This window comes from Taudactylus pleione, unplaced genomic scaffold, assembly GCF_031769625.1.
Source record: "Taudactylus pleione unplaced genomic scaffold, aTauple2 ptg001489l, whole genome shotgun sequence".
NCBI classification, from domain to species: domain Eukaryota; kingdom Metazoa; phylum Chordata; class Amphibia; order Anura; family Myobatrachidae; genus Taudactylus; species Taudactylus pleione.
This window is the reverse complement of record NW_028285887.1, coordinates 443,820-467,498: the sequence shown is the minus strand read 5'-3', so window position 1 is coordinate 467,498 and position 23,679 is coordinate 443,820. Positions and strand designations below refer to the sequence as shown.

Here is a 23,679-nt window from a genome sequence, read left to right as displayed (position 1 = left end):
GTGTGTGAATGTTACGTGTGTGTGAATGTTACGTGTGTGTGAATGTTACGTGTGTGTGTGCCTGTTGCGTGTGTGTGCGCCTGTTGCGTGTGTGTGCGCCTGTTGCGTGTGTGCGCCTGTTGCGTGTGTGCGCCTGTTGCGTGTGTGTGCGCCCTTTGCGTGTGTGTGTGAATGTTTTACGTGTATGTTACATGTGTGCCTGTTACGTGTGTGTGTGTGTGAATGTTACGTGTGTGTGAATGTTTTACGTGTATGTTACATGTGTGCCTGTTACGTGTGTGTGAATGTTACGTGTGTGTGAATGTTACGTGTGTGTGTGTGTGCCTGTTACGTGTGTGTTACATGTGTGCCTGTTGCATGTGTGTGTGTGTGTGTGAATGTTACATGTGTGTGTGTGCCTGTTACATGTGTGTGTGTGCCTGTTGCGTGTGCGTGCGCCTGTCACGCGTGTGTGTGCCTGTTCCGTGTGTGTGCGCCTGTTGCGTGTGTGTGTGAATGTTTTACGTGTATGTTACATGTGTGAATGTTGCGTGTGTGTGAATGTTACGTGTGTGTGAATGTTACGTGTTTGTGAATGTTACGTGTGTGTGAATGTTACGTGTGTGTGAATGTTACGTGTGTGTTACATGTGTGCCTGTTGCATGTGTGTGTCCCTGTTACATGTGTGCGTGCGCCTGTTGCGTGTGTGTGTGAATGTTTTACGTGTATGTTACATGTGTGCCTGTTACGTGTGTGTGAATGTTACGTGTGTGTGAATGTTACGTGTGTGTGAATGTTACGTGTGTGTGCGCCTGTTGCGTGTGTGTGCGCCTGTTGCGTGTGTGTGCGCCTGTTGCGTGTGTGTGCGCCTGTTGCGTGTGTGTGCGCCTGTTGCCTGTGTGTGCGCCTGTTGCGTGTGTGTGCGCCTGTTGCGTGTGTGTGCGCCTGTTGCGTGTGTGTGCGCCCGTTGCGTGTGTGTGTGAATGTTTTACGTGTATGTTACATGTGTGCCTGTTACGTGTGTGTGTGAATGTTACGTGTGTGTGAATGTTTTACGTGTATGTTACATGTGTGCCTGTTACGTGTGTGTGAATGTTACGTGTGTGTGAATGTTACGTGTGTGTGTGTGCCTGTTACGTGTGTGTTACATGTGTGCCTGTTGCATGTGTGTGTGTGTGTGTGTGAATGTTACATGTGTGTGTGTGCCTGTTACATGTGTGTGTGTGTGCCTGTTGCGTGTGCGTGCGCCTGTCGCGCGTGTGTGTGCCTGTTCCGTGTGTGTGTGCGCCCGTTGCGTGTGTGAATGTTTTACGTGTATGTTACATGTGTGCCTGTTACGTGTGTGTGAATGTTACGTGTGTGTGAATGTTGCGTGTGTGTGCGCCTGTTGCGTGTGTGTGCGCCTGTTGCGTGTGTGTGCGCCTGTTGCGTGTGTGTGCGCCTGTTGCGTGTGTGTGTGAATGTTTTACGTGTATGTTACATGTGTGCCTGTTACGTGTGTGTGTGTGTGAATGTTACGTGTGTGTGAATGTTTTACGTGTATGTTACATGTGTGCCTGTTACGTGTGTGTGAATGTTACGTGTGTGTGAATGTTACGTGTGTGTGTGTGCTTGTTACGTGTGTGTTACATGTGTGCCTGTTGCATGTGTGTGTGTGTGAATGTTACATGTGTGTGTGTGCCTGTTACATGTGTGTGTGCCTGTTACATGTGTGTGTGTGCCTGTTGCGTGTGCGTGCGCCTGTCGCGTGTGTGTGTGAATGTTTTACGTGAATGTTACATGTGTGAATGTTACGTGTGTGTGAATGTTACGTGTGTGTGAATGTTACGTGTGTGTGAATGTTACGTGTGTGTGAATGTTACGTGTGTGTTACATGTGTGCCTGTTGCATGTGTGTGTGTGTGTGTGAATGTTACATGTGTGTGTGTGCCTGTTACATGTGTGTGTCTGTTGCGTGTGCGTGCGCCTGTCGCGTGTGTGTGTGCCTGTTCCGTGTGTGTGCGCCCGTTGCGTGTGTGTGTGAATGTTTTACGTGTATGTTACGTGTGTGTGAATGTTACGTGTGTGTGAATGTTACGTGTGTGTGAATGTTACGTGTGTGTGAATGTTACGTGTGTGTGAATGTTACGTGTGTGTGAATGTTACGTGTGTGTGAATGTTACGTGTGTGTGAATGTTACGTGTGTGTGCCTGTTACGTGTGTGTGTGTGCCTGTTACGTGTGTGTGTGTGTGTGTGCCTGTTACGTGTGTGTGTGTGCCTGTTACGTGTGTGTGTGTGCCTGTTGCGTGTGTGTGCGCCTGTTGCGTGTGTGTGCGCCCGTTGCGTGTGTGTGCGCCCGTTGCGTGTGTGTGTGAATGTTTTACGTGTATGTTACATGTGTGCCTGTTACGTGTGTGTGTGTGTGAATGTTACGTGTGTGAATGTTACGTGTGTGTGAATGTTACGTGTGTGTGTGTGCCTGTTACGTGTGTGTTACATGTGTGCCTGTTGCATGTGTGTGTGTGTGTGTGAATGTTACATGTGTGTGTGTGCCTGTTACATGTGTGTGTGTGCCTGTTACATGTGTGTGTGTGCCTGTTGCGTGTGCGTGCGCCTGTCGCGTGTGTGTGTGCCTGTTCCGTGTGTGTGCGCCCGTTGCGTGTGTGTGTGAATGTTTTACGTGTATGTTACATGTGTGCCTGTTTCATGTGTGTGAATGTTACGTGTGTGTGAATGTTACGTGTGTGTGTGCCTGTTGCGTGTGTGTGCGCCTGTTGCGTGTGTGTGCGCCTGTTGCGTGTGTGCGCCTGTTGCGTGTGTGTGCGCCTGTTGCGTGTGTGTGCGCCCGTTGCGTGTGTGTGTGAATGTTTTACGTGTACTTTACATGTGTGCCTGTTACGTGTGTGTGTGTGTGTGTGAATGTTACGTGTGTGTGAATGTTTTACGTGTATATTACATGTGTGCCTGTTACGTGTGTGTGAATGTTACGTGTGTGTGAATGTTACGTGTGTGTGTGTGTGCCTGTTACGTGTGTGTTACATGTGTGCCTGTTGCGTGTGTGTGTGTGTGAATGTTACATGTGTGTGTGTGCCTGTTACATGTGTGTGTGTGCCTGTTGCGTGCGCCTGTCGCGTGTGTGTGTGCCTGTTCCGTGTGTGTGCGCCCGTTGCGTGTGTGTGTGAATGTTTTATGTGTATGTTACGTGTGTGTGAATGTTACGTGTGTGTGAATGTTACGTGTGTGTTACATTTGTGCCTGTTGCATGTGTGTGTCCCTGTTACATGTGTGCGTGCGCCTGTTGCGTGTGTGTGTGAATGTTTTACGTGTATGTTACGTGTGTGTGAATGTTACGTGTGTGTGAATGTTACGTGTGTGCGCCTGTTACGTGTGTGCGCCTGTTGCGTGTGTGTGCGCCTGTTGCGTGTGTGCGCGCCTGTTGCGTGTGTGTGCGCCCGTTGCGTGTGTGTGTGAATGTTTTACGTGTATGTTACATGTGTGCCTGTTACGTGTGTGTGTGTGAATGTTACGTGTGTGTGAATGTTTTACGTGTATGTTACATGTGTGCCTGTTACGTGTGTGTGAATGTTACGTGTGTGTGTGTGCCTGTTACGTGTGTGTTACATGTGTGCCTGTTGCATGTGTGTGTGTGTGAATGTTACATGTGTGTGTGCCTGTTACATGTGTGTGTGTGCCTGTTGCGTGTGCGTGCGCCTGTCGCGTGTGTGTGTGCCTGTTCCGTGTGTGTGCGCCCGTTGCGTGTGTGTGTGAATGTTTTACGTGTATGTTACATGTGTGCCTGTTACGTGTGTGTGAATGTTACGTGTGTGTGAATGTTACGTGTGTGTGAATGTTACGTGTGTGTGTGCCTGTTGCGTGTGTGTGCGCCTGTTGCGTGTGTGTGCGCCTGTTGCGTGTGTGTGCGCCTGTTGCGTGTGTGTGCGCCTGTTGCGTGTGTGCGCCTGTTGCGTGTGTGCACCTGTTGCGTGTGTGCGCCTGTTGCGTGTGTGTGCGCCCGTTGCGTGTGTGTGTGAATGTTTTACGTGTGTTACATGTGTGCCTGTTACGTGTGTGTGTGTGTGAATGTTACGTGTGTGTGAATGTTTTACGTGTATGTTACATGTGTGCCTGTTACGTGTGTGTGAATGTTACGTGTGTGTGTGTGCCTGTTACGTGTGTGTTACATGTGTGCCTGTTGCATGTGTGTGTGTGTGTGTGAATGTTACATGTGTGTGTGTGCCTGTTACATGTGTGTGTGTGCCTGTTGCGTGTGCGTGCGCCTGTCGCGTGTGTGTATGCCTGTTCCGTGTGTGTGCGCCCGTTGCGTGTGTGTGTGAATGTTTTACGTGTATGTTACATGTGTGAATGTTACGTGTGTGTGAATGTTACGTGTGTGTGAATGTTACGTGTGTGTGAATGTTACGTGTGTGTTACATGTGTGCCTGTTGCATGTGTGTGTGTGTGTGAATGTTACATGTGTGTGTGTGCCTGTTACATGTGTGTGTGTGCCTGTTGCGTGTGCGTGCGCCTGTCGCGTGTGTGTGTGCCTGTTCCGTGTGTGTGCGCCCGTTGCGTGTGTGTGTGAATGTTTTACGTGTATGTTACATGTGTGTGAATGTTACGTGTGTGTGAATGTTACGTGTGTGTGAATGTTACGTGTGTGTGAATGTTACGTGTGTGTGAATGTTACGTGTGTGTGAATGTTACGTGTGTGTGATTGTTACGTGTGTGTGATTGTTACGTGTGTGTGAATGTTACGTGTGTGTGAATGTTACGTGTGTGTGAATGTTACCTGTGTGTGAATGTTACGTGTGTGTGAATGTTACGTGTGTGTGAATGTTACGTGTGTGTGAATGTTACGTGTGTGTGAATGTTACGTGTGTGTGAATGTTACGTGCGTGTGTGTGCGCCTGTTGCGTGTGTGTGCGCCTGTTGCGTGTGTGTGCGCCTGTTGCGTGTGTGTGCGCCTGTTGCGTGTGTGTGCGCCTGTTGCGTGTGTGTGCGCCTGTTGCGTGTGTGTGTGCCCGTTGCGTGTGTGTGTGAATGTTTTACGTGTATGTTACATGTGTGCCTGTTACGTGTGTGTGTGAATGTTACATATGTGTGTGCCTGTTACGTGTGTGTGAATGTTACATGTGTGTGTGCCTGTTAGGCGTGTGTGCCTGTTAGGCGTGTGTGCCTGTTACGTGTGTGTGTGTGCCTGTTACGTGTGTGTGTGTGCCTGTTACGTGTGTGTGTGTGCCTGTTACGTGTGTGTGTGTGTGTGTGTGTGCCTGTTACGTGTGTGTGAATGTTACGTGTGTGTGAATGTTACGTGTGTGTGAATGTTACGTGTGTGTGAATGTTACGTGTGTGTGAATGTTACGTGTGTGTGAATGTTACGTGTGTGTGCCTGTTACGTGTGTGTGTGTGCCTGTTACGTGTGTGTGTGTGTGTGCCTGTTACGTGTGTGTGTGTGCCTGTTACGTGTGTGTGTGTGCCTGTTACGTGTGTGTGTGCCTGTTGCGTGTGTGTGCGCCTGTTGCGTGTGTGTGCGCCCGTTGCGTGTGTGTGCGCCCGTTGCGTGTGTGAATGTTTTACGTGTATGTTACATGTGTGCCTGTTACGTGTGTGTGTGTGTGAATGTTACGTGTGTGAATGTTACGTGTGTGTGAATGTTACGTGTGTGTGTGTGCCTGTTACGTGTGTGTTACATGTGTGCCTGTTGCATGTGTGTGTGTGTGTGTGTGAATGTTACATGTGTGTGTGTGAATGTTACATGTGTGTGTGTGCCTGTTACATGTGTGTGTGTGCCTGTTGCGTGTGTGTGCGCCTGTCGCGTGTGTGTGTGCCTGTTCCGTGTGTGTGCGCCCGTTGCGTGTGTGTGTGAATGTTTTACGTGTATGTTACATGTGTGCCTGTTACATGTGTGTGAATGTTACGTGTGTGTGAATGTTACGTGTGTGTGAATGTTACGTGTGTGTGTGCCTGTTGCGTGTGTGTGCGCCTGTTGCGTGTGTGTGCGCCTGTTGCGTGTGTGCGCCTGTTGCGTGTGTGTGCGCCTGTTGCGTGTGTGTGCGCCCGTTGCGTGTGTGTGTGAATGTTTTACGTGTACTTTACATGTGTGCCTGTTGCGTGTGTGTGTGTGTGTGTGAATGTTACGTGTGTGTGAATGTTTTACGTGTATGTTACATGTGTGCCTGTTACGTGTGTGTGAATGTTACGTGTGTGTGAATGTTACGTGTGTGTGTGTGTGCCTGTTACGTGTGTGTTACATGTGTGCCTGTTGCGTGTGTGTGTGTGTGAATGTTACATGTGTGTGTGTGCCTGTTACATGTGTGTGTGTGCCTGTTGCGTGCGCCTGTCGCGTGTGTGTGTGCCTGTTCCGTGTGTGTGCGCCCGTTGCGTGTGTGTGTGAATGTTTTACGTGTATGTTACGTGTGTGTGAATGTTACGTGTGTGTGAATGTTACGTGTGTGTTACATTTGTGCCTGTTGCATGTGTGTGTCCCTGTTACATGTGTGCGTGCGCCTGTTGCGTGTGTGTGTGAATGTTTTACGTGTATGTTACGTGTGTGTGAATGTTACGTGTGTGTGAATGTTACGTGTGTGTGAATGTTACGTGTGTGCGCCTGTTACGTGTGTGCGCCTGTTGCGTGTGTGTGCGCCTGTTGCGTGTGTGTGCGCCTGTTGCGTGTGTGCGCGCCTGTTGCGTGTGTGTGCGCCCGTTGCGTGTGTGTGTGAATGTTTTACGTGTATGTTACATGTGTGCCTGTTACGTGTGTGTGTGTGAATGTTACGTGTGTGTGAATGTTTTACGTGTATGTTACATGTGTGCCTGTTACGTGTGTGTGAATGTTACGTGTGTGTGAATGTTACGTGTGTGTGTGTGCCTGTTACGTGTGTGTTACATGTGTGCCTGTTGCATGTGTGTGTGTGTGAATGTTACATGTGTGTGTGCCTGTTACATGTGTGTGTGTGCCTGTTGCGTGTGCGTGCGCCTGTCGCGTGTGTGTGTGCCTGTTCCGTGTGTGTGCGCCCGTTGCGTGTGTGTGTGAATGTTTTACGTGTATGTTACATGTGTGCCTGTTACGTGTGTGTGAATGTTACGTGTGTGTGAATGTTACGTGTGTGTGAATGTTACGTGTGTGTGTGCCTGTTGCGTGTGTGTGCGCCTGTTGCGTGTGTGTGCGCCTGTTGCGTGTGTGTGCGCCTGTTGCGTGTGTGTGCGCCTGTTGCGTGTGTGCGCCTTTTGCGTGTGTGCGCCTGTTGCGTGTGTGTGCGCCCGTTGTGTGTGTGTGTGAATGTTTTACGTGTATGTTACATGTGTGCCTGTTACGTGTGTGTGTGTGTGAATGTTACGTGTGTGTGAATGTTTTACGTGTATGTTACATGTGTGCCTGTTACGTGTGTGTGAATGTTACGTGTGTGTGTGTGCCTGTTACGTGTGTGTTACATGTGTGCCTGTTGCATGTGTGTGTGTGAATGTTACATGTGTGTGTGTGCCTGTTACATGTGTGTGTGTGCCTGTTGCGTGTGCGTGCGCCTGTCGCGTGTGTATGCCTGTTCCGTGTGTGTGCGCCCGTTGCGTGTGTGTGTGAATGTTTTACGTGTATGTTACATGTGTGAATGTTACGTGTGTGTGAATGTTACGTGTGTGTGAATGTTACGTGTGTGTGAATGTTACGTGTGTGTGAATGTTACGTGTGTGTTACATGTGTGCCTGTTGCATGTGTGTGTGTGTGTGTGAATGTTACATGTGTGTGTGTGCCTGTTACATGTGTGTGTGTGCCTGTTGCGTGTGCGTGCGCCTGTCGCGTGTGTGTGTGCCTGTTCCGTGTGTGTGCGCCCGTTGCGTGTGTGTGTGAATGTTTTACGTGTATGTTACATGTGTGTGAATGTTACGTGTGTGAATGTTACGTGTGTGTGAATGTTACGTGTGTGTGAATGTTACGTGTGTGTGAATGTTACGTGTGTGTGAATGTTACGTGTGTGTGAATGTTACGTGTGTGTGAATGTTACGTGTGTGTGAATGTTACGTGTGTGTGATTGTTACGTGTGTGTGATTGTTACGTGTGTGTGAATGTTACGTGTGTGTGAATGTTACGTGTGTGTGAATGTTACGTGTGTGTGAATGTTACGTGTGTGTGAATGTTACGTGTGTGTGAATGTTACGTGTGTGTGAATGTTACGTGTGTGTGAATGTTACGTGTGTGTGAATGTTACGTGTGTGTGAATGTTACGTGTGTGTGAATGTTACGTGCGTGTGTGTGCGCCTGTTGCGTGTGTGTGCGCCTGTTGCATGTGTGTGCGCCTGTTGCGTGTGTGTGCGCCTGTTGCGTGTGTGTGCGCCTGTTGCGTGTGTGTGTGCCCGTTGCGTGTGTGTGTGAATGTTTTACGTGTATGTTACATGTGTGCCTGTTACGTGTGTGTGTGAATGTTACATATGTGTGTGCCTGTTACGTGTGTGTGAATGTTACATGTGTGTGTGCCTGTTAGGCGTGTGTGCCTGTTACGTGTGTGTGTGTGCCTGTTACGTGTGTGTGTGTGCCTGTTACGTGTGTGTGTGTGCCTGTTACGTGTGTGTGTGTGTGCCTGTTACGTGTGTGTGTGTGTGCCTGTTACGTGTGTGTGTGTGCGCCTGTTACGTGTGTGTGTGTGCGCCTGTTACGTGTGTGTGCGCCTGTTGCGTGTGTGTGCGCCTGTTGCGTGTGTGCGCCTGTTGCGTGTGTGTGCGCCTGTTGCGTGTGTGTGCGCCTGTTGCGTGTGTGTGCGCCTGTTGCGTGTGTGTGCGCCTGTTGCGTGTGTGTGCGCCTGTTGCGTGTGTGTGCGCCTGTTGCGTGTGTGTGCGCCTGTTGCGTGTGTGTGCGCCTGTTGCGTGTGTGTGCGCCTGTTGCGTGTGTGTGTGCCTGTTACGTGTGCGTGTGTGTGCCTGTTGCGTGTGCTGTTGCGCGTGTGTGTGTGTGCGCTTGTGCGTGTGTGTGTGTGCGCTTGTTATGTGTGTGTCTGTTACGCATGTGCGTGTGTTTTATGTGTGTGTGTGCCTTTTACATGTCTGTGTGCCAAATACATGTGTCATGAAGATGAGTCACTTCGGTGAGAGCTTGCTGACGATGAGAGTGGTGCGCGTGCGTGGCTGGTACACTTAGGGGAGAGCTTGCTGATGGTGTGTGGTGCGCGTGCGTGGCTGGTACACTTAGGGGAGAGCTTGCTGATGGTGTGAGTGGTGCGCGTGCGTGGCTGGTACACTTAGGGGAGAGATTGCTGATGGTGTGAGTGGTGCGCGTGCGTGGCTGGTACACTTAGGGGAGAGCTTGCTGATGGTGTGAGTGGTGCGCGTGCGTGGCTGGTACACTTAGGGGAGAGCTTGCTGATGATGTGAGTGGTGCGTGGCTGGTACACTTAGGGGAGAGCTTGCTGATGATGTGAGTGGTGCGCGTGCGTGGCTGGTACACTTAGGGGAGAGCTTGCTGATGGTGTGTGGTGCGCGTGCGTGGCTGGTACACTTAGGGGAGAGCTTGCTGATGGTGTGAGTGGTGCGCGTGCGTGGCTGGTACACTTAGGGGAGAGATTGCTGATGGTGTGAGTGGTGCGCGTGCGTGGCTGGTACACTTAGGGGAGAGCTTGCTGATGGTGTGAGTGGTGCGCGTGCATGGCTGGTACACTTAGGGGAGAGCTTGCTGATGATGTGAGTGGTGCGCGTGCGTGGCTGGTACACTTAGGGGAGAGCTTGCTGATGATGTGAGTGGTGCGTGGCTGGTACACTTAGGGGAGAGCTTGCTGATGATGTGAGTGGTGCGCGTGCGTGGCTGGTACACTTAGGGGAGAGATTGCTGATGGTGTGAGTGTTGCGCGTGCGTGGCTGGTACACTTAGGGGAGAGCTTGCTGATGGTGTGTGGTGCGCGTGCGTGGCTGGTACACTTAGGGGAGAGATTGCTGATGGTGTGAGTGGTGCGCGTGCGTGGCTGGTACACTTAGGGGAGAGCTTGCTGATGGAGTGAGTGGTGCGCGTGCGTGGCTGGTACACTTAGGGGAGAGCTTGCTGATGTGAGTGGTGCGTGGCTGGTACACTTAGGGGAGAGATTGCTGATGATGTGAGTGGTGCGTGGCTGGTACACTTAGGGGAGAGATTGCTGATGATGTGAGTGGTGCGCGTGCGTGGCTGGTACACTTAGGGGAGAGCTTGCTGATGGTGTGAGTGGTGCGCGTGCGTGGCTGGTACACTTAGGGGAGAGAGTGCTGATGATGTGAGTGGTGCGCGTGGCTGGTACACTTAGGGGAGAGATTGCTGATGGTGTGAGTGGTGCGCGTGCGTGGCTGGTACACTTAGGGGAGAGAGTGCTGATGATGTGAGTGGTGCGCGTGGCTGGTTCACTTAGGGGAGAGATTGCTGATGATGAGAGTGGTGCGCGTGCCTGGCTGGTACACTTAGGGGAGAGATTGCTGATGATGAGAGTGGTGCGCGTGCCTGGCTGGTACACTTAGGGGAGAGATTGCTGATGATGTGAGTGGTGCGCGTGTTTGGCTGGTACACTTAGGGGAGAGCTTGCTGATGGTGTGAGTGGTGCGCGTGCGTGGCTGGTACACTTAGGGGAGAGATTGCTGATGGTGTGAGTGGTGCGCGTGCATGGCTGGTACACTTAGGGGAGTGATTGCTGGTGATGTGAGTGGTGCGCATGCGTGGCTGGTACACTTAGGGGAGAGATTGCTGATGATGTGAGTGGTGCGTGGCTGGCACACTTAGGGGAGAGATTGCTGATGATGTGAGTGGTGCGTGGCTGGCACACTTAGTGGAGAGATTGCTGATGATGTGAGTGGTGCGCGTGCATGGCTGGTACACTTAGGGGAGAGCTTGCTGATGGTGTGAGTGGTGCGCGTGCGTGGCTGGTACACTTAGGGGAGAGAGTGCTGATGATGTGAGTGGTGCGCGTGGCTGGTACACTTAGGGGAGAGATTGCTGATGGTGTGAGTGGTGCGCGTGCGTGGCTGGTACACTTAGGGGAGAGCTTGCTGATGATGTGAGTGGTGCGCGTGCGTGGCTGGTACACTTAGGGGAGAGCTTGCTGATGATGTGAGTGGTGCGTGGCTGGTACACTTAGGGGAGAGCTTGCTGATGATGTGAGTGGTGCGCGTGTTTGGTTGGTACACTTAGGGGAGAGCTTGCTGATGGTGTGAGTGGTGCGCCTGCGTGGCTGGTACACTTAGGGGAGAGATTGCTGATGGTGTGAGTGGTGCGCGTGCGTGGCTGGTACACTTAGGGGAGAGATTGCTGATGGTGTGAGTGGTGCGCGTGCGTGGCTGGTACACTTAGGGGAGTGATTGCTGGTGATGTGAGTGGTGCGCGTGCGTGGCTGGTACACTTAGGGGAGAGATTGCTGATGATGTGAGTGGTGCGTGGCTGGCACACTTAGGGGAGAGATTGCTGATGATGTGAGTGGTGCGCGTGCATGGCTGGTACACTTAGGGGAGAGCTTGCTGATGGTGTGAGTGGTGCGCGTGCGTGGCTGGTACACTTAGGGGAGAGAGTGCTGATGATGTGAGTGGTGCGTGGCTGGTACACTTAGGGGAGAGATTGCTGATGATGTGAGTGGTGCGCGTGCGTGGCTGGTACACTTAGGGGAGAGCTTGCTGATGGTGTGAGTGGTGCGCGTGCGTGGCTGGTACACTTAGGGGAGAGAGTGCTGATGGTGTGAGTGGTGCGCGTGCGTGGCTGGTACACTTAGGGGAGAGAGTGCTGATGATGTGAGTGGTGCGCGTGGCTGGTACACTTAGGGGAGAGATTGCTGATGGTGTGAGTGGTGCGCGTGCGTGGCTGGTACACTTAGGGGAGAGAGTGCTGATGATGTGAGTGGTGCGCGTGGCTGGTTCACTTAGGGGGAGAGATTGCTGATGATGAGAGTGGTGCGCGTGCCTGGCTGGTACACTTAGGGGAGAGATTGCTGATGATGTGAGTGGTGCGCGTGTTTGGCTGGTACACTTAGGGGAGAGCTTGCTGATGGTGTGAGTGGTGCGCGTGCGTGGCTGCTACACTTAGGGGAGAGATTGCTGATGGTGTGAGTGGTGCGCGTGCGTGGCTGGTACACTTAGGGGAGTGATTGCTGGTGATGTGAGTGGTGCGCGTGCGTGGCTGGTACACTTAGGGGAGAGATTGCTGATGATGTGAGTGGTGCGTGGCTGGCACACTTAGGGGAGAGATTGCTTATGATGTGAGTGGTGCGCGTGCATGGCTGGTACACTTAGGGGAGAGCTTGCTGATGGTGTGAGTGGTGCGCGTGCGTGGCTGGTACACTTAGGGGAGAGCTTGCTGATGGTGTGAGTGGTGCGCGTGCGTGGCTGGTACACTTAGGTGAGAGAGTGCTGATGGTGTGAGTGGTGCACGTGGCTGGTGGATAGAGAAGATGTATATGTGTTAAGTGAGGGATGGGAGATTATAATCAGTAACTCGTTATGGAATACACGGGATCACTCTGGGTGTTGATATAAATGTATTAAATATTACAATATTCCCAGCTGAAGGTATTAGGAACACTCAGGTGCTCAGAGGTTACACACGTTCCTGGGCTCACAGAGCTCCTTATAGGCAGTACAGACACCTAATACAGAGCTCCTTATAGGCAGTACAGGCACATAATACAGAGCTCCTTATAGGCAGTACAGGCACATAATACAGAGCTCCTTATAGGCAGTACAGGCACATAATACAGAGCTCCTTATAGGCAGTACAGGCACATAATACAGAGCTCCTTATAGGCTGTACAGACACATAATACAGTGCTCCTTATAGGCAGTACAGGCACATAATACAGAGCTCCTTATAGGCAGTACGGGCACATAATACAGAGCTCCTTATAGGCAGTACAGGCACATAATACAGAGCTCCTTATAGGCAGTACGGGCACATAATACAGAGCTCCTTATAGGCAGTACGGGCACATAATACAGAGCTCCTTATAGGCAGTACGGGCACATAATACAGAGCTCCTTATAGGCAGTACGGGCACATAATACAGAGCTCCTTATAGGCAGTACGGGCACATAATACAGAGCTCCTTATAGGCAGTACGGGCACATAATACAGAGCTCCTTATAGGCAGTACAGACACATAATACAGAGCTCCTTATAGGCAGTACGGGCACATAATACAGAGCTCCTTATAGGCAGTACGGGCACATAATACAGAGCTCCTTATAGGCAGTACGGGCACGTAATACAGAGATCCTTATAGGCAGTACGGGCACGTAATACAGAGCTCCTTATAGTAAGTACGGGCACGTAATACAGAGCTCCTTATAGGCAGTAGAGGCACATAATACAGAGCTCCTTATAGGCAGTACAGGCACATAATACAGAGATCCTTATAGGCAGTACGGGCACATAATACAGAGCTCCTTATAGGCTGTACAGACACATAATACAGAGCTCCTTATAGGCAGTACAGGCACATTATACAGAGCTCCTTATAGGCAGGGCGGGTAAATAATACAGAGCTCCTTATAGGCAGTACGGGCACATAATACAGAGCTCCTTATAGGCAGTACGGGCACATAATGCAGAGCTCCTTATAGGCAGGGTGGGTAAATAATACAGAGCTCCTTATAGGCAGTACGGGCACATAATACAGAGCTCCTTATAGGCAGTACGGGCACGTAATACAGAGCTCCTTATAGGCAGTACGGGCACATAATACAGAGCTCCTTATAGGCAGTACGGGCACGTAATACAGAGCTCCTTATAGGCAGTACGGGCACATAATACAGCCCCCGGGGGGTGATTCAGAGATGGACACAGTTGCGGCTGCGTCTTTTGGTGCAGCCATTATTGCGACTCTATGGTAATGTCGTGACCGATGGGCGTACTATTGAGACGCTGCCTGACTACAACGCACTAGCGATACACCACTAGACATTGCAGCTGCCTATGACAGGCGTCGAATGTCCGATTGACCATGGCCACGATGTTGGTGGAAGTGCATCTTTAAATGGATTAGCTGACCCAACACGCCCGCTTCTAGTAGCTGTTACACCCCAGTTATACCCATCGAAATTGTATGAGTCTCCATGAAGTTTCCATCTGCGTCTCTGTGAGGATTCCATTCTGGCGGCTACACAGGCGGTGAGGGAAACCATCTGACATTTGCGCCAAAGGCTTCCCTGCGTCCACATCTGATTCGCACCCCTATCTCTATAGCTCAATTCCGCTTACATGTGTCATAGGCAGGAACCAGGTACCGTGTGTGCACAGGGTGGGGGGGGACACTGCGACCCGCTGGTGAAGACGGCACCCGCAGGCTGTGGGGGCAGGGAGCTCAAATAGCCTAGCGGTAACGCTAAACATCTGACACAAAGGTCTAACAACACTGAAGCAGCAAAATTTGTGATAACCAATACTTGTGTCATTCTGGAAGCTTTTGGCCATGACTGTACACAGACTGGCCTGATGATATGGAGGAGTGCACAGTGATGCGAGAATAGAAGGTAGAGGGGCCTCAGTGCAGGACAGGGTGAGGGGTACCCCCCCCACCCTGGAGAAATGTGCGGTGACCCGGTCACCCCCAGAGAATAGACGCCGGGCATCTATTATCCAAGTCTGCAGTGCTTGGGGGGTGCCCGGCGTGTCTGTTAGTGCCGGGCACGCCCCCGAGTGACGAAAAGGGGACGTGTCTTATAGAGTATAGGTGTCACATGTTGTTATGGTATACTGAGGTAATATTACAGCATTACATTAATGTCAGATGTTACTATGGTATACTGAGGTAATATTACAGCATTACATAAGTGTCAGATGTTACTATGGTATACTGAGGTAACATTACAGCATTACATAAGTGTCAGATGTTACTATGGTATACTGAGGTAACATTACAGCATTACATAAGTGTCAGATGTTACTATGGTATACTGAGGTAACATGACATAAGTGTCAGACGTTACTATGGTATACTGAGGTAACATTACAGTATTACATAAGTGTCAGATGTTACTATGGTATACTGAGGTAACATTACAGTATTACATAAGTGTCAGATGTTACTATGCTATACTGAGGTAACATTACAGCATTACATAAGTGTCAGATGTTACTATGGTATACTGAGGTAACATTACAGTATTACATAAGTGTCAAAGACTTTGATTGACAATTACATTAAGTTTATGCAGAGAGTGAATATTTGCATTGCTGACCCTTCTTTTTCAAGACCTCTGCAATTCGCCCTGGCAGCTGTCACTCACCTTCTGGGTCACATACTGACTGATGGCCGCCCATTCTTGCCTAGTCAATGCTTGGAGTGTGTCAGAATTTGTGGGTTTTTGTATGTCCCCCGCCTCTTGAGGATTGACCACAAGTTCTCAATGGGATTAAGGTCTGGGGAGTTTCCTGGCCATGGACCCATAATGTTGATGTTTTGTTCCCCGAGCCACTTGTCACTTTTGCCTTATGGCGAGGTGCTCCATCATGCTGGAAAAGGCATTGCTCATCACCAAACTGTTCTTGGATGGTTGGGAGAAGTTGCTCTTGGAGGATGCTTTGGTGCCATTCTTTATTCATGGCTGCTGTTCTTAGGCAAAATTGTGAGTGAGCCCACTCCCTTGGCTGAGAAGCCCCCACACATGAACGGTCTCAGGATGCTTTACCATAGTAACATCTGACAAAAAGGTCTAATAACACTGAAGCAGCAAACTTTGTGAAAACCAAAACTTGTCATTCTCAAAACTTTTGGCCATGGCTGTAGTCACCGTGGATACAGCTCTGTACATACTAAATGGTCAGTATTTCTAATTCCTCTTTATAATTTCAGCAGTAAGAATTTCTTCTGCATCCAAATTCCATCCCGTTCTCCTGTGTCCCATAGGTGCACCCCATAACCTGTGCAGATGGCTTCTGTGTCCCATAGGTGCACCCCATAACCTGTGCAGATGGCTTCTGTGTCCCATAGGTGCACCCCATAACCTGTGCAGATGGCTTCTGTGTCCCATAGGTGCACCCCATAACCTGTGCAGAAGGCTTCTGTGTCCCATAGGTGCACCCCATAACCTGTGCAGATGGCTTCTGTGTCCCATAGGTGCACCCCATAACCTGTGCAGACGTCTACTGGTTCCCATAGGTGCACCCCATAACCTGTGCCGACTACAGACGGCTACTGGTTCCCGTAGGTGCACCCCATAACCTGTGCCGAGTACAGACTGCTCCTGGTTCCCGTAGGTGCACCCCATAACCTGTGCCGAGTACAGACTGCTCCTGGTTCCCGTAGGTGCACCCCATAACCTGTGCCGAGTACAGACTGCTCCTGGTTCCCATAGGTGCACCCTATTACCTGTGCCGAGTACAGACTGCAGTACAGACTGCTCCTGGTTCCCGTAGGTGCACCCCATAACCTGTGCCGAGTACAGACTGCTCCTGGTTCCCATAGGTGCACCCTATAACCTGTGCCGAGTACAGACTGCTCCTGGTTCCCATAGGTGCACCCCATAACCTGTGCAGAGTGCAGAACGGCTGCATTCAGAGACTCACAAGACAGGTCTTACTGGGACAATTGGGGGGTATAAGGGGCTTCTACGTGTGCTGGGTAATGGAAGCTCCCCATATTTGTGGGATTTGCCGGTTATTGCTTAGGCCTGGGATGGGGGGTATATTGCATAGGCCTGGGATTGGGGGATATACATAACCTGTGCTGGGTAATGGAAGCTCCCCATATTTGTGGGATTTGCTGGTTATTGCTTAGGCCTGGGATGGGGAGTATATTGCTTAGGCCTGGGATGGGGGGTATATTGCATAGGCCTGGGATTGGGGGATATACATAACCTGTGCTGGGTAATGGAAGCTCCCCATATTTGTGGGATTTGCCGGTTATTGCTTAGGCCTGGGATGGGGGGTATATTGCTTAGGCCTGGGATGGGGGGTATATTGCATAGGCCTGGGATTGGGGGATATACATAACCTGTGCTGGGTAATGGAAGCTCCCCATGTTTGTGGGATTTGCCGGTTATTGCTTAGGCCTGGGAATGGGGGTATATTGCTTAGGCCTGGGATTGGGGGATATACATAACCTGTGCTGGGTAATGGAAGCTCCCCATATTTGTGGGATTTGCCGGTTATTGCTTAGGCCTGGGATGGGTGAATCTGAATGAGCGTTCCTGCACAGACCTCTGTAAGGACTGACCCAGCGTTCTATCCAGTTATATTACACGTGGTGAGAATCTGATGGCTTGTCTCTCTGTGTTCAGTCTGGTTATTCCTGTGTTCTGTCTCCCACAGACCCCTAGTCCCAGCACCACCCTGCATGAGTTGAAGAGCTGGGTATTGCAGCACGACTCCGAGCTTGTGCTAATAAACAAACCTTATGGTCTGCCTACACATGGTGAGTATGGCGGAGCCATTCCCCCTGTGTGCGCTGCACCCTACATGTATATTCATGTCTGCTGCCATCCCACAGGTGGCCCCTCTGTGGGCCGTAGTGTGGCCTCCCTACTCCCTGCTCTGTCTCACATGCTGTTTGGAAGAGGGGCTGAGCCTCTGAAAGTTTGTCACCGTTTGGACAAAGACACCACTGGGGCATTAATCCTGGCCAGGACTGCAGAGGCTGCCGAGCGTGTACAGAGCCTAATTCGGGAACGAAGGATGCACAGAGTCTACTGGTGAGAGGATGGGTGGGGTGTCTACTGGTGAGAGGATGGGTGGGGGTGTGTAGTCTACTGGTGAGAGGATGGGTGGGGAGTCTACTGGTGAGAGGATGGGTGGGGAGTCTACTGGTGAGAGGATGGGTGGGGAGTCTACTGGTGAGAGGATGGGTGGGGAGTCTACTGGTGAGAGGATGGGTGGGGAGTCTACTGGTGAGAGGATGGGTGGGGAGTCTACTGGTGAAGGGATGGGTGTGGAGTCTACTGGTGACAGGATGGGTGGGGGTGTGGAGTCTACTGGTGAGAGGATGGGTGGGGGGTGCGGAGTCTACTGGTGAGAGGATGGGTGGGGGGTGTGGAATTTACTGGTGAGAGGATGGGTGGGGGTGTGGAGTCTACTGGTGAGAGAATGGGTGGGGGGTGTGGAGTCTACTGGTGAGAGGATGGGTGGGGGGTGTGGAGTCTACTGGTGAGAGGATGGGTGGGGGGTGTGGAGTCTACTGGTGAGAGGATGGGTGGGGGGTGTGGAGTCTACTGGTGAGAGGATGGGTGGGGGTGTGGAGTCTACTGGTGAGAGGATGGGTGGGGGGTGCGGAGTCTACTGGTGAGAGGATGGGTGCGGAGTCTACTGGTGAGAGGATGGGTGCGGAGTCTACTGGTGAGAGGATGGGTGGGGGGTGTGGAGTCTACTGGTGAGAGGATGGGTGGGGGGTGTGGAGTCTACTGGTGAGAGGATGGGTGGGGGGTGCGGAGTCTACTGGTGAGAGGATGGGTGGGGGGTGTGGAGTCTACTGGTGAGAGGATGGGTGGGGGGTGTGGAGTCTACTGGTGAGAGGATGGGTGGGGGGTGTGGAGTCTACTGGTGAGAGGATGGGTGCGGAGTCTACTGGTGAGAGGATGGGTGCGGAGTCTACTGGTGAGAGGATGGGTGGGGGGTGTGGAGTCTACTGGTGAGAGGATGGGTGGGGGGTGTGGAGTCTACTGGTGAGAGGATGGGTGGGGGGTGTGGAGTCTACTGGTGAGAGGATGGGTGGGGGTGTGGAGTCTACTGGTGGGGGGTGCGGAGTCTACTGGTGAGAGGATGGGTGCGGAGTCTACTGGTGAGAGGATGGGTGGGGGGTGTGGAGTCTACTGGTGAGAGGATGGGTGGGGGTGTGGAGTCTACTGGTGGGGGGTGCGGAGTCTACTGGTGAGAGGATGGGTGCGGAGTCTACTGGTGAGAGGATGGGTGGGGGGTGTGGAGTCTACTGGTGAGAGGATGGGTGGGGGGTGTGGAGTCTACTGGTGAGAGGATGGGTGGGGGGTGTGGAGTCTACTGGTGAGAGGATGGGTGGGGGGTGTGGAGTCTACTGGTGAGAGGATGGGTGGGGGGTGTGGAGTCTACTGGTGAGAGGATGGGTGGGGGGTGTGGAGTCTACTGGTGAGAGGATGGGTGGGGGGTGCGGAGTCTACTGGTGAGAGGATGGCTGGGGGGTGCGGAGTCTACTGGTGAGAGGGTGGGTGCGGAGTCTACTGGTGAGAGGGTGGGGGTGTGGAGTCTACTGGTGAGAGGATGGGTGGGGGGTGTGGAGTCTACTGGTGAGAGGATGGGTGGGGGGTGCGGAGTCTACTGGTGAGAGGATGGGTGGGGGTGTGGAGTCTACTGGTGGGGGGTGCGGAGTCTACTGGTGAGAGGATGGGTGGGGGGGTGCGGAGTCTACTGGTGAGAGGATGGGTGGGGGGTGCGGAGTCTACTGGTGAGAGGATGGGTGGGGGTGCGGAGTCTACTGGTGAGAGGATGGGTGGGGGTTGCGGAGTCTACTGGTTAGAGGATGGGTAGGGGTGTGGAGTCTACTGGTGAGAGGCTGCAGGAGTTGATGGTGATATATAGGGTCTTCCTGTAAACATGGCTCTCCTGGTGGGCGTGGCTCTCCCTTTGTCTTAACATTATGAAAGTAGAAATTTATCTCCACCGCCAGCATATAACCTAAATCACAGGTTCTCAAACTCGGTCCTCAGGACCCCCAACAGTGCATGTTTTCCATGTCTCCTCACAGATTCAAGTGAAATAATTAGCTCCACCTCGGGATCTTTTAAAATATGTCTGTGAGTAATGACTACACCTGTGCCCCTGCTAGGAGACCTACAAAATGTGAACTGTGTAGTGTCCTGAGGACCGAGTTTGAGAACCACTGACCTAAATGAATGAAAATGCCCTTTTATTAATAGAATGCAGCCCGTCCCCCCTGCATAAATGTACTGTGGGACTGTATGTGACTTGTACCATATTACGGTTATAATTGGCAGGGCAGTATGTCTCGGGGTTCCTGCTCCCCTGGAAGGAATTGTGGACATTCCCATCATAGAGACGGAGACTCCTGGGCCCCAAAAACATTACAAGGTGATTGGTTGGTATTTTTTCCCCCTCCCCCACAGTCCGCTGACCACACATTGGACCATCCGCGTTCTCCTGCTGAGAGTCTGCTGACACTGGTGGCCAATCGCGGCTACACGCAGAGTGATAGTGCGTCTCTCCCGCGCTCTGATTGTGATCCTGGCCACTGCTGACTAAGGCGTTTTCCTAGTGTGTGGTCAGCTCTCCTCAGATGTCCCCGTGTCCCTAATGCTCACCACACTTAGTGATACTGGGTGACATGCGTAGCATGGATACGTGCTGGGGGTGAGGGCAGAATGTCTCTACCTCATGGTCCATCTCTCCTCAGATGTCCCTAATGCTCACCACACTTAGTGATAGTGGGTGACGTGCGTAGCATGGATACGTGCTGGGGGTGAGGGCAGAATGTCTCTACCTCATGGTCCATCTCTCCTCAGATGTCCCTAATGCTCACCACACTTAGTGATACTGGGCGACGTGTGTAGCATGGATACGTGCTGGGGGTGAGGGCAGAATGTCTCTACCTAATGGTCCGTCTCTCCTCAGATGTCCCTAATGCTCACCACACAGTGATACTGGGCGACGTGCGTAGCATGGATACGTGCTGGGGGTGAGGGCAGAATGTCTCTACCTAATGGTCCATCTCTCCTCAGATGTCCCTAATGCTCACCACCACTTAGTGATACTGGGCGACGTGCGTAGCATGGATACGTGCTGGGGGTGAGGGCAGAATGTCTCTACCTAATGGCCCATCTCTCCTCAGATGTCCCTAATGCTCACCACACTTAGTGATACTGGGCAACGTGCGTAGCATGGGAACGTGTTGGGGGTGAGGGCAGAATGTCTCTACCTAATGGTCCATCTCTCCTCAGATGTCCCTAATGCTCACCACCACTTAGATACTGGGCGAGATACGTGCTGGGGGTGAGGGCAGAATGTCTCTACCTAATGGTCCGTCTCTCCTCAGATGTCCCTAATGCTCACCACCACTTAGTGATACTGGGCGAGATACGTGCTGGGGGTGAGGGCAGAATGTCTCTACCTAATGGTCCGTCTCTCCTCAGATGGCGCTGTGCCCGCGGTTCCGAGTATCACCAGATGGGTCTCTGCAGCGGTTCCGTATTAGTAGTTCTGCACATGAGGCTGTGACGCGTTACCGCACCGTGGGGAAAGTATCTGGGGCCTCACTGATAGAACTGCAGCCTCTCACAGGTGAGATCTTCTGTGACTCCTGACGGACGCAGGAGAAATACCAGAACCGTGTATGAATGTGAGGCGGTCACATCACATGTTGGCTATGTGTGTATCTGGGATACAGGCATGGGCGGCCGGACATTTAGAAATGGTAATGTGCAATAGGAGGAAAGTACTGACTCATCCAGGGGGTTAGGGAGGGTCACCTGCGGGTTGGGGGGGTTAGGGAGGGTCACCTGCGGGTGGGGGGGGCAGGGAGGGTCACCTGCGGGTGGGGGGGGTAGGGAGGGTCACCTTCGGGAGTGGGGGAAGGGCAGGGAGGTTCACCTTTAGGGGGGGGGGGGGTACGGAGGGTCACCTGCGGGTGGGGGGGAGGTCAGGGAGGTTCACCTTTAGGGGGGGGGGGGGGGCGGCAGGTATACACACAAAAAAACAGCCTGATAGACCCTTGGCAAGAAGTAGGAGAACCGGACACGTTAATTTGGTAGCGCGGCTGATGTGGAGGAGAGATGTAATAGGAGAGGAATTAGTGTGTTGCCCAGGGCAAGGGCGTACAGGGATATGAGGCACTTAGCTGCAGCTAGTGCATGGGAGGCTAGTTGGCATGGGAGGCTAGTTGGCATGGAGTATGTGCAATACATAGTGTCCTTAGCACCCTGCAGGGAATCCTGTTAACGCCCTGATGATGTCTCTCGCTCTCTGATGTCTCTCGCTCTCTCTCTCTCCTCTCTGACGCCCTGATGATGTCTCTCGCTCTCTCCTCTCTTACGCCCTGATGATGTCTCTCTCCTCTTTTACGCCCTGACGATGTCTCTCGCTTTCTCTCCTCTTTTATGCCCTGATGTCTCTAGCTCTCTCCTGTCTTACGCCCTGATGATGTCTCTCTCCTCTCTTATGCCCTGATGTCTCTCTCCTCTCTTATGCCCTGATGTCTCTCGCTCTCCTCTCTTGCGCCCTGATGATGTCTCTCGCTCTCTCTCCTCTCTTACGCCCTGATGATGTCTCTCGCTTTCTCTCCTCTCTTGCGCCCTGATGTCCATCGCTCTCCTCTCTTACGCCCCGATGTCTCTCGCTCTCTCTCCTCTCTTGCGCCCTGATGATGCCTCTCGCTTTCTCTCCTCTCTTGCGCCCTGATGATGTCTCTCTCCTCTCTTGCGCCCTGATGATGTCTCTCGCTCTCTCTCCTCTTACGCCCTGATGATGTCTCTCGCCTCTGTTACACCCTGATGATGTCTCTCTCCTCTCTTGCGCCCTGATGATGTCTCTCTTTCCCTAGGGGTGAAGCACCAGCTTCGGGCTCATCTTGCTCTCGCTTTGAATTGTCCGATTCTTGGGGACCACAAGTACTCGAATTGGGCTCGCCTTGCTCCGCAGGTAACAAAGCCGGGAATGAGGGGTATTTTGGTTTGTTTAGGATTTGGGACAGATTGGAAGGTAAGGGAGCTAATTGGATGGATATGACGGTGTTCTGAGACCTCAACAATACAGTGTGTTGTCTATAGCAGAGCTAATAAACCTTAAATCGCCCAGGAAGACCAACCTGGGAACCTGCCTGAATCCCTAATCTGTCCGGTCATCGTGTCGCTGGTTTATCTCTGTGTGATGGGTAAGGTGAGGAAATCCCAGTGACGTCCAGCTCATGGTGTGAGATGATCCTGTTCTTACCACTCTCAAGCTGGGTACACACTTGGCCAATCGTCTGCCCAATGTTCTGAGGATCACATAGAGCTGAGGTTTCCAAGAGCTAGAGAAGGGCAGACCAGACGGGCCTAGTGGTACTTACCTGCCGTCACATTCTATGTAATGTGTGTGTCCCACAATGGCGCCCAGTGACTTCTGCAGGCGACTTATGGGGCAGTTGGCGGGCTGGCCATACAGACAGACAGACAGAAGAAACCATACATCTGCTAGATTAATCGTCACTGGCTTTGCTGCGTCAGTTTATTATGTGAGCTAGGTCGTTATCGGTGTACACGCACGCCCATGCACTACAGATATAATGTATGTTTGTATAATATGTATGTACATAGCCTTTTGTCACACCTGCTCCCCCTCCCCTGCTGTAACCTGTGGGGAATACGACCTGTAGTGAGAGGACATGCAGGGGATATATCTGTAGTGTGTACCCAGCATTAGTGGTGATGGGATTAGGTACAGGAGCTGCTCCCCTCCCCTGCTGTAACCTGTGAGGAATACGGCCTGTAGTGAGAGGACATACAGGGGATATATCTGTAGTGTGTACCCAGCATTAGTGGTGATGGGATTAGGTACAGGAGCTGCTCCCCCTCCCCTGCTGTAACCTGTGGGGAATACGGCCTGTAGTGAGAGGACATACAGGGGATATATCTGTAGTGTGTACCCAGCATTAGTGGTGATGGGATTAGGTACAGGAGCTGCTCCCCTCCCCTGATGTAACCTGTGAGGAATACGGCCTGTAGTGTGAGGACATGCAGGGGATATATCTGTAGTGTGTACCCAGCATTAGTGGTGATGGGATTAGGTACAGGAGCTGCTCCCCCTCCCCTGCTGTAACCTGTGAGGAATACGGCCTGTAGTGAGAG

At 51.9% G+C, this 23,679-nt stretch overlaps 1 protein-coding gene across 1 annotated transcript in view; it reads left to right on the top strand.

Moving 5' to 3' along the window:
* The window catches only part of RPUSD4 (RNA pseudouridine synthase D4), a 52,430-nt gene that overhangs the window by 6,722 nt on the left and 22,029 nt on the right, over nucleotides 1–23,679 (top strand). Inside the window, exons 2-6 of the mRNA XM_088463884.1 lie at nucleotides 17,189–17,291; nucleotides 17,367–17,568; nucleotides 19,837–19,930; nucleotides 20,989–21,136; nucleotides 22,395–22,492. Of these exons, the coding sequence (XP_088320010.1) occupies nucleotides 17,189–17,291; nucleotides 17,367–17,568; nucleotides 19,837–19,930; nucleotides 20,989–21,136; nucleotides 22,395–22,492 (645 nt within the window). The remainder of the gene's footprint in view (nucleotides 1–17,188; nucleotides 17,292–17,366; nucleotides 17,569–19,836; nucleotides 19,931–20,988; nucleotides 21,137–22,394; nucleotides 22,493–23,679) is intronic.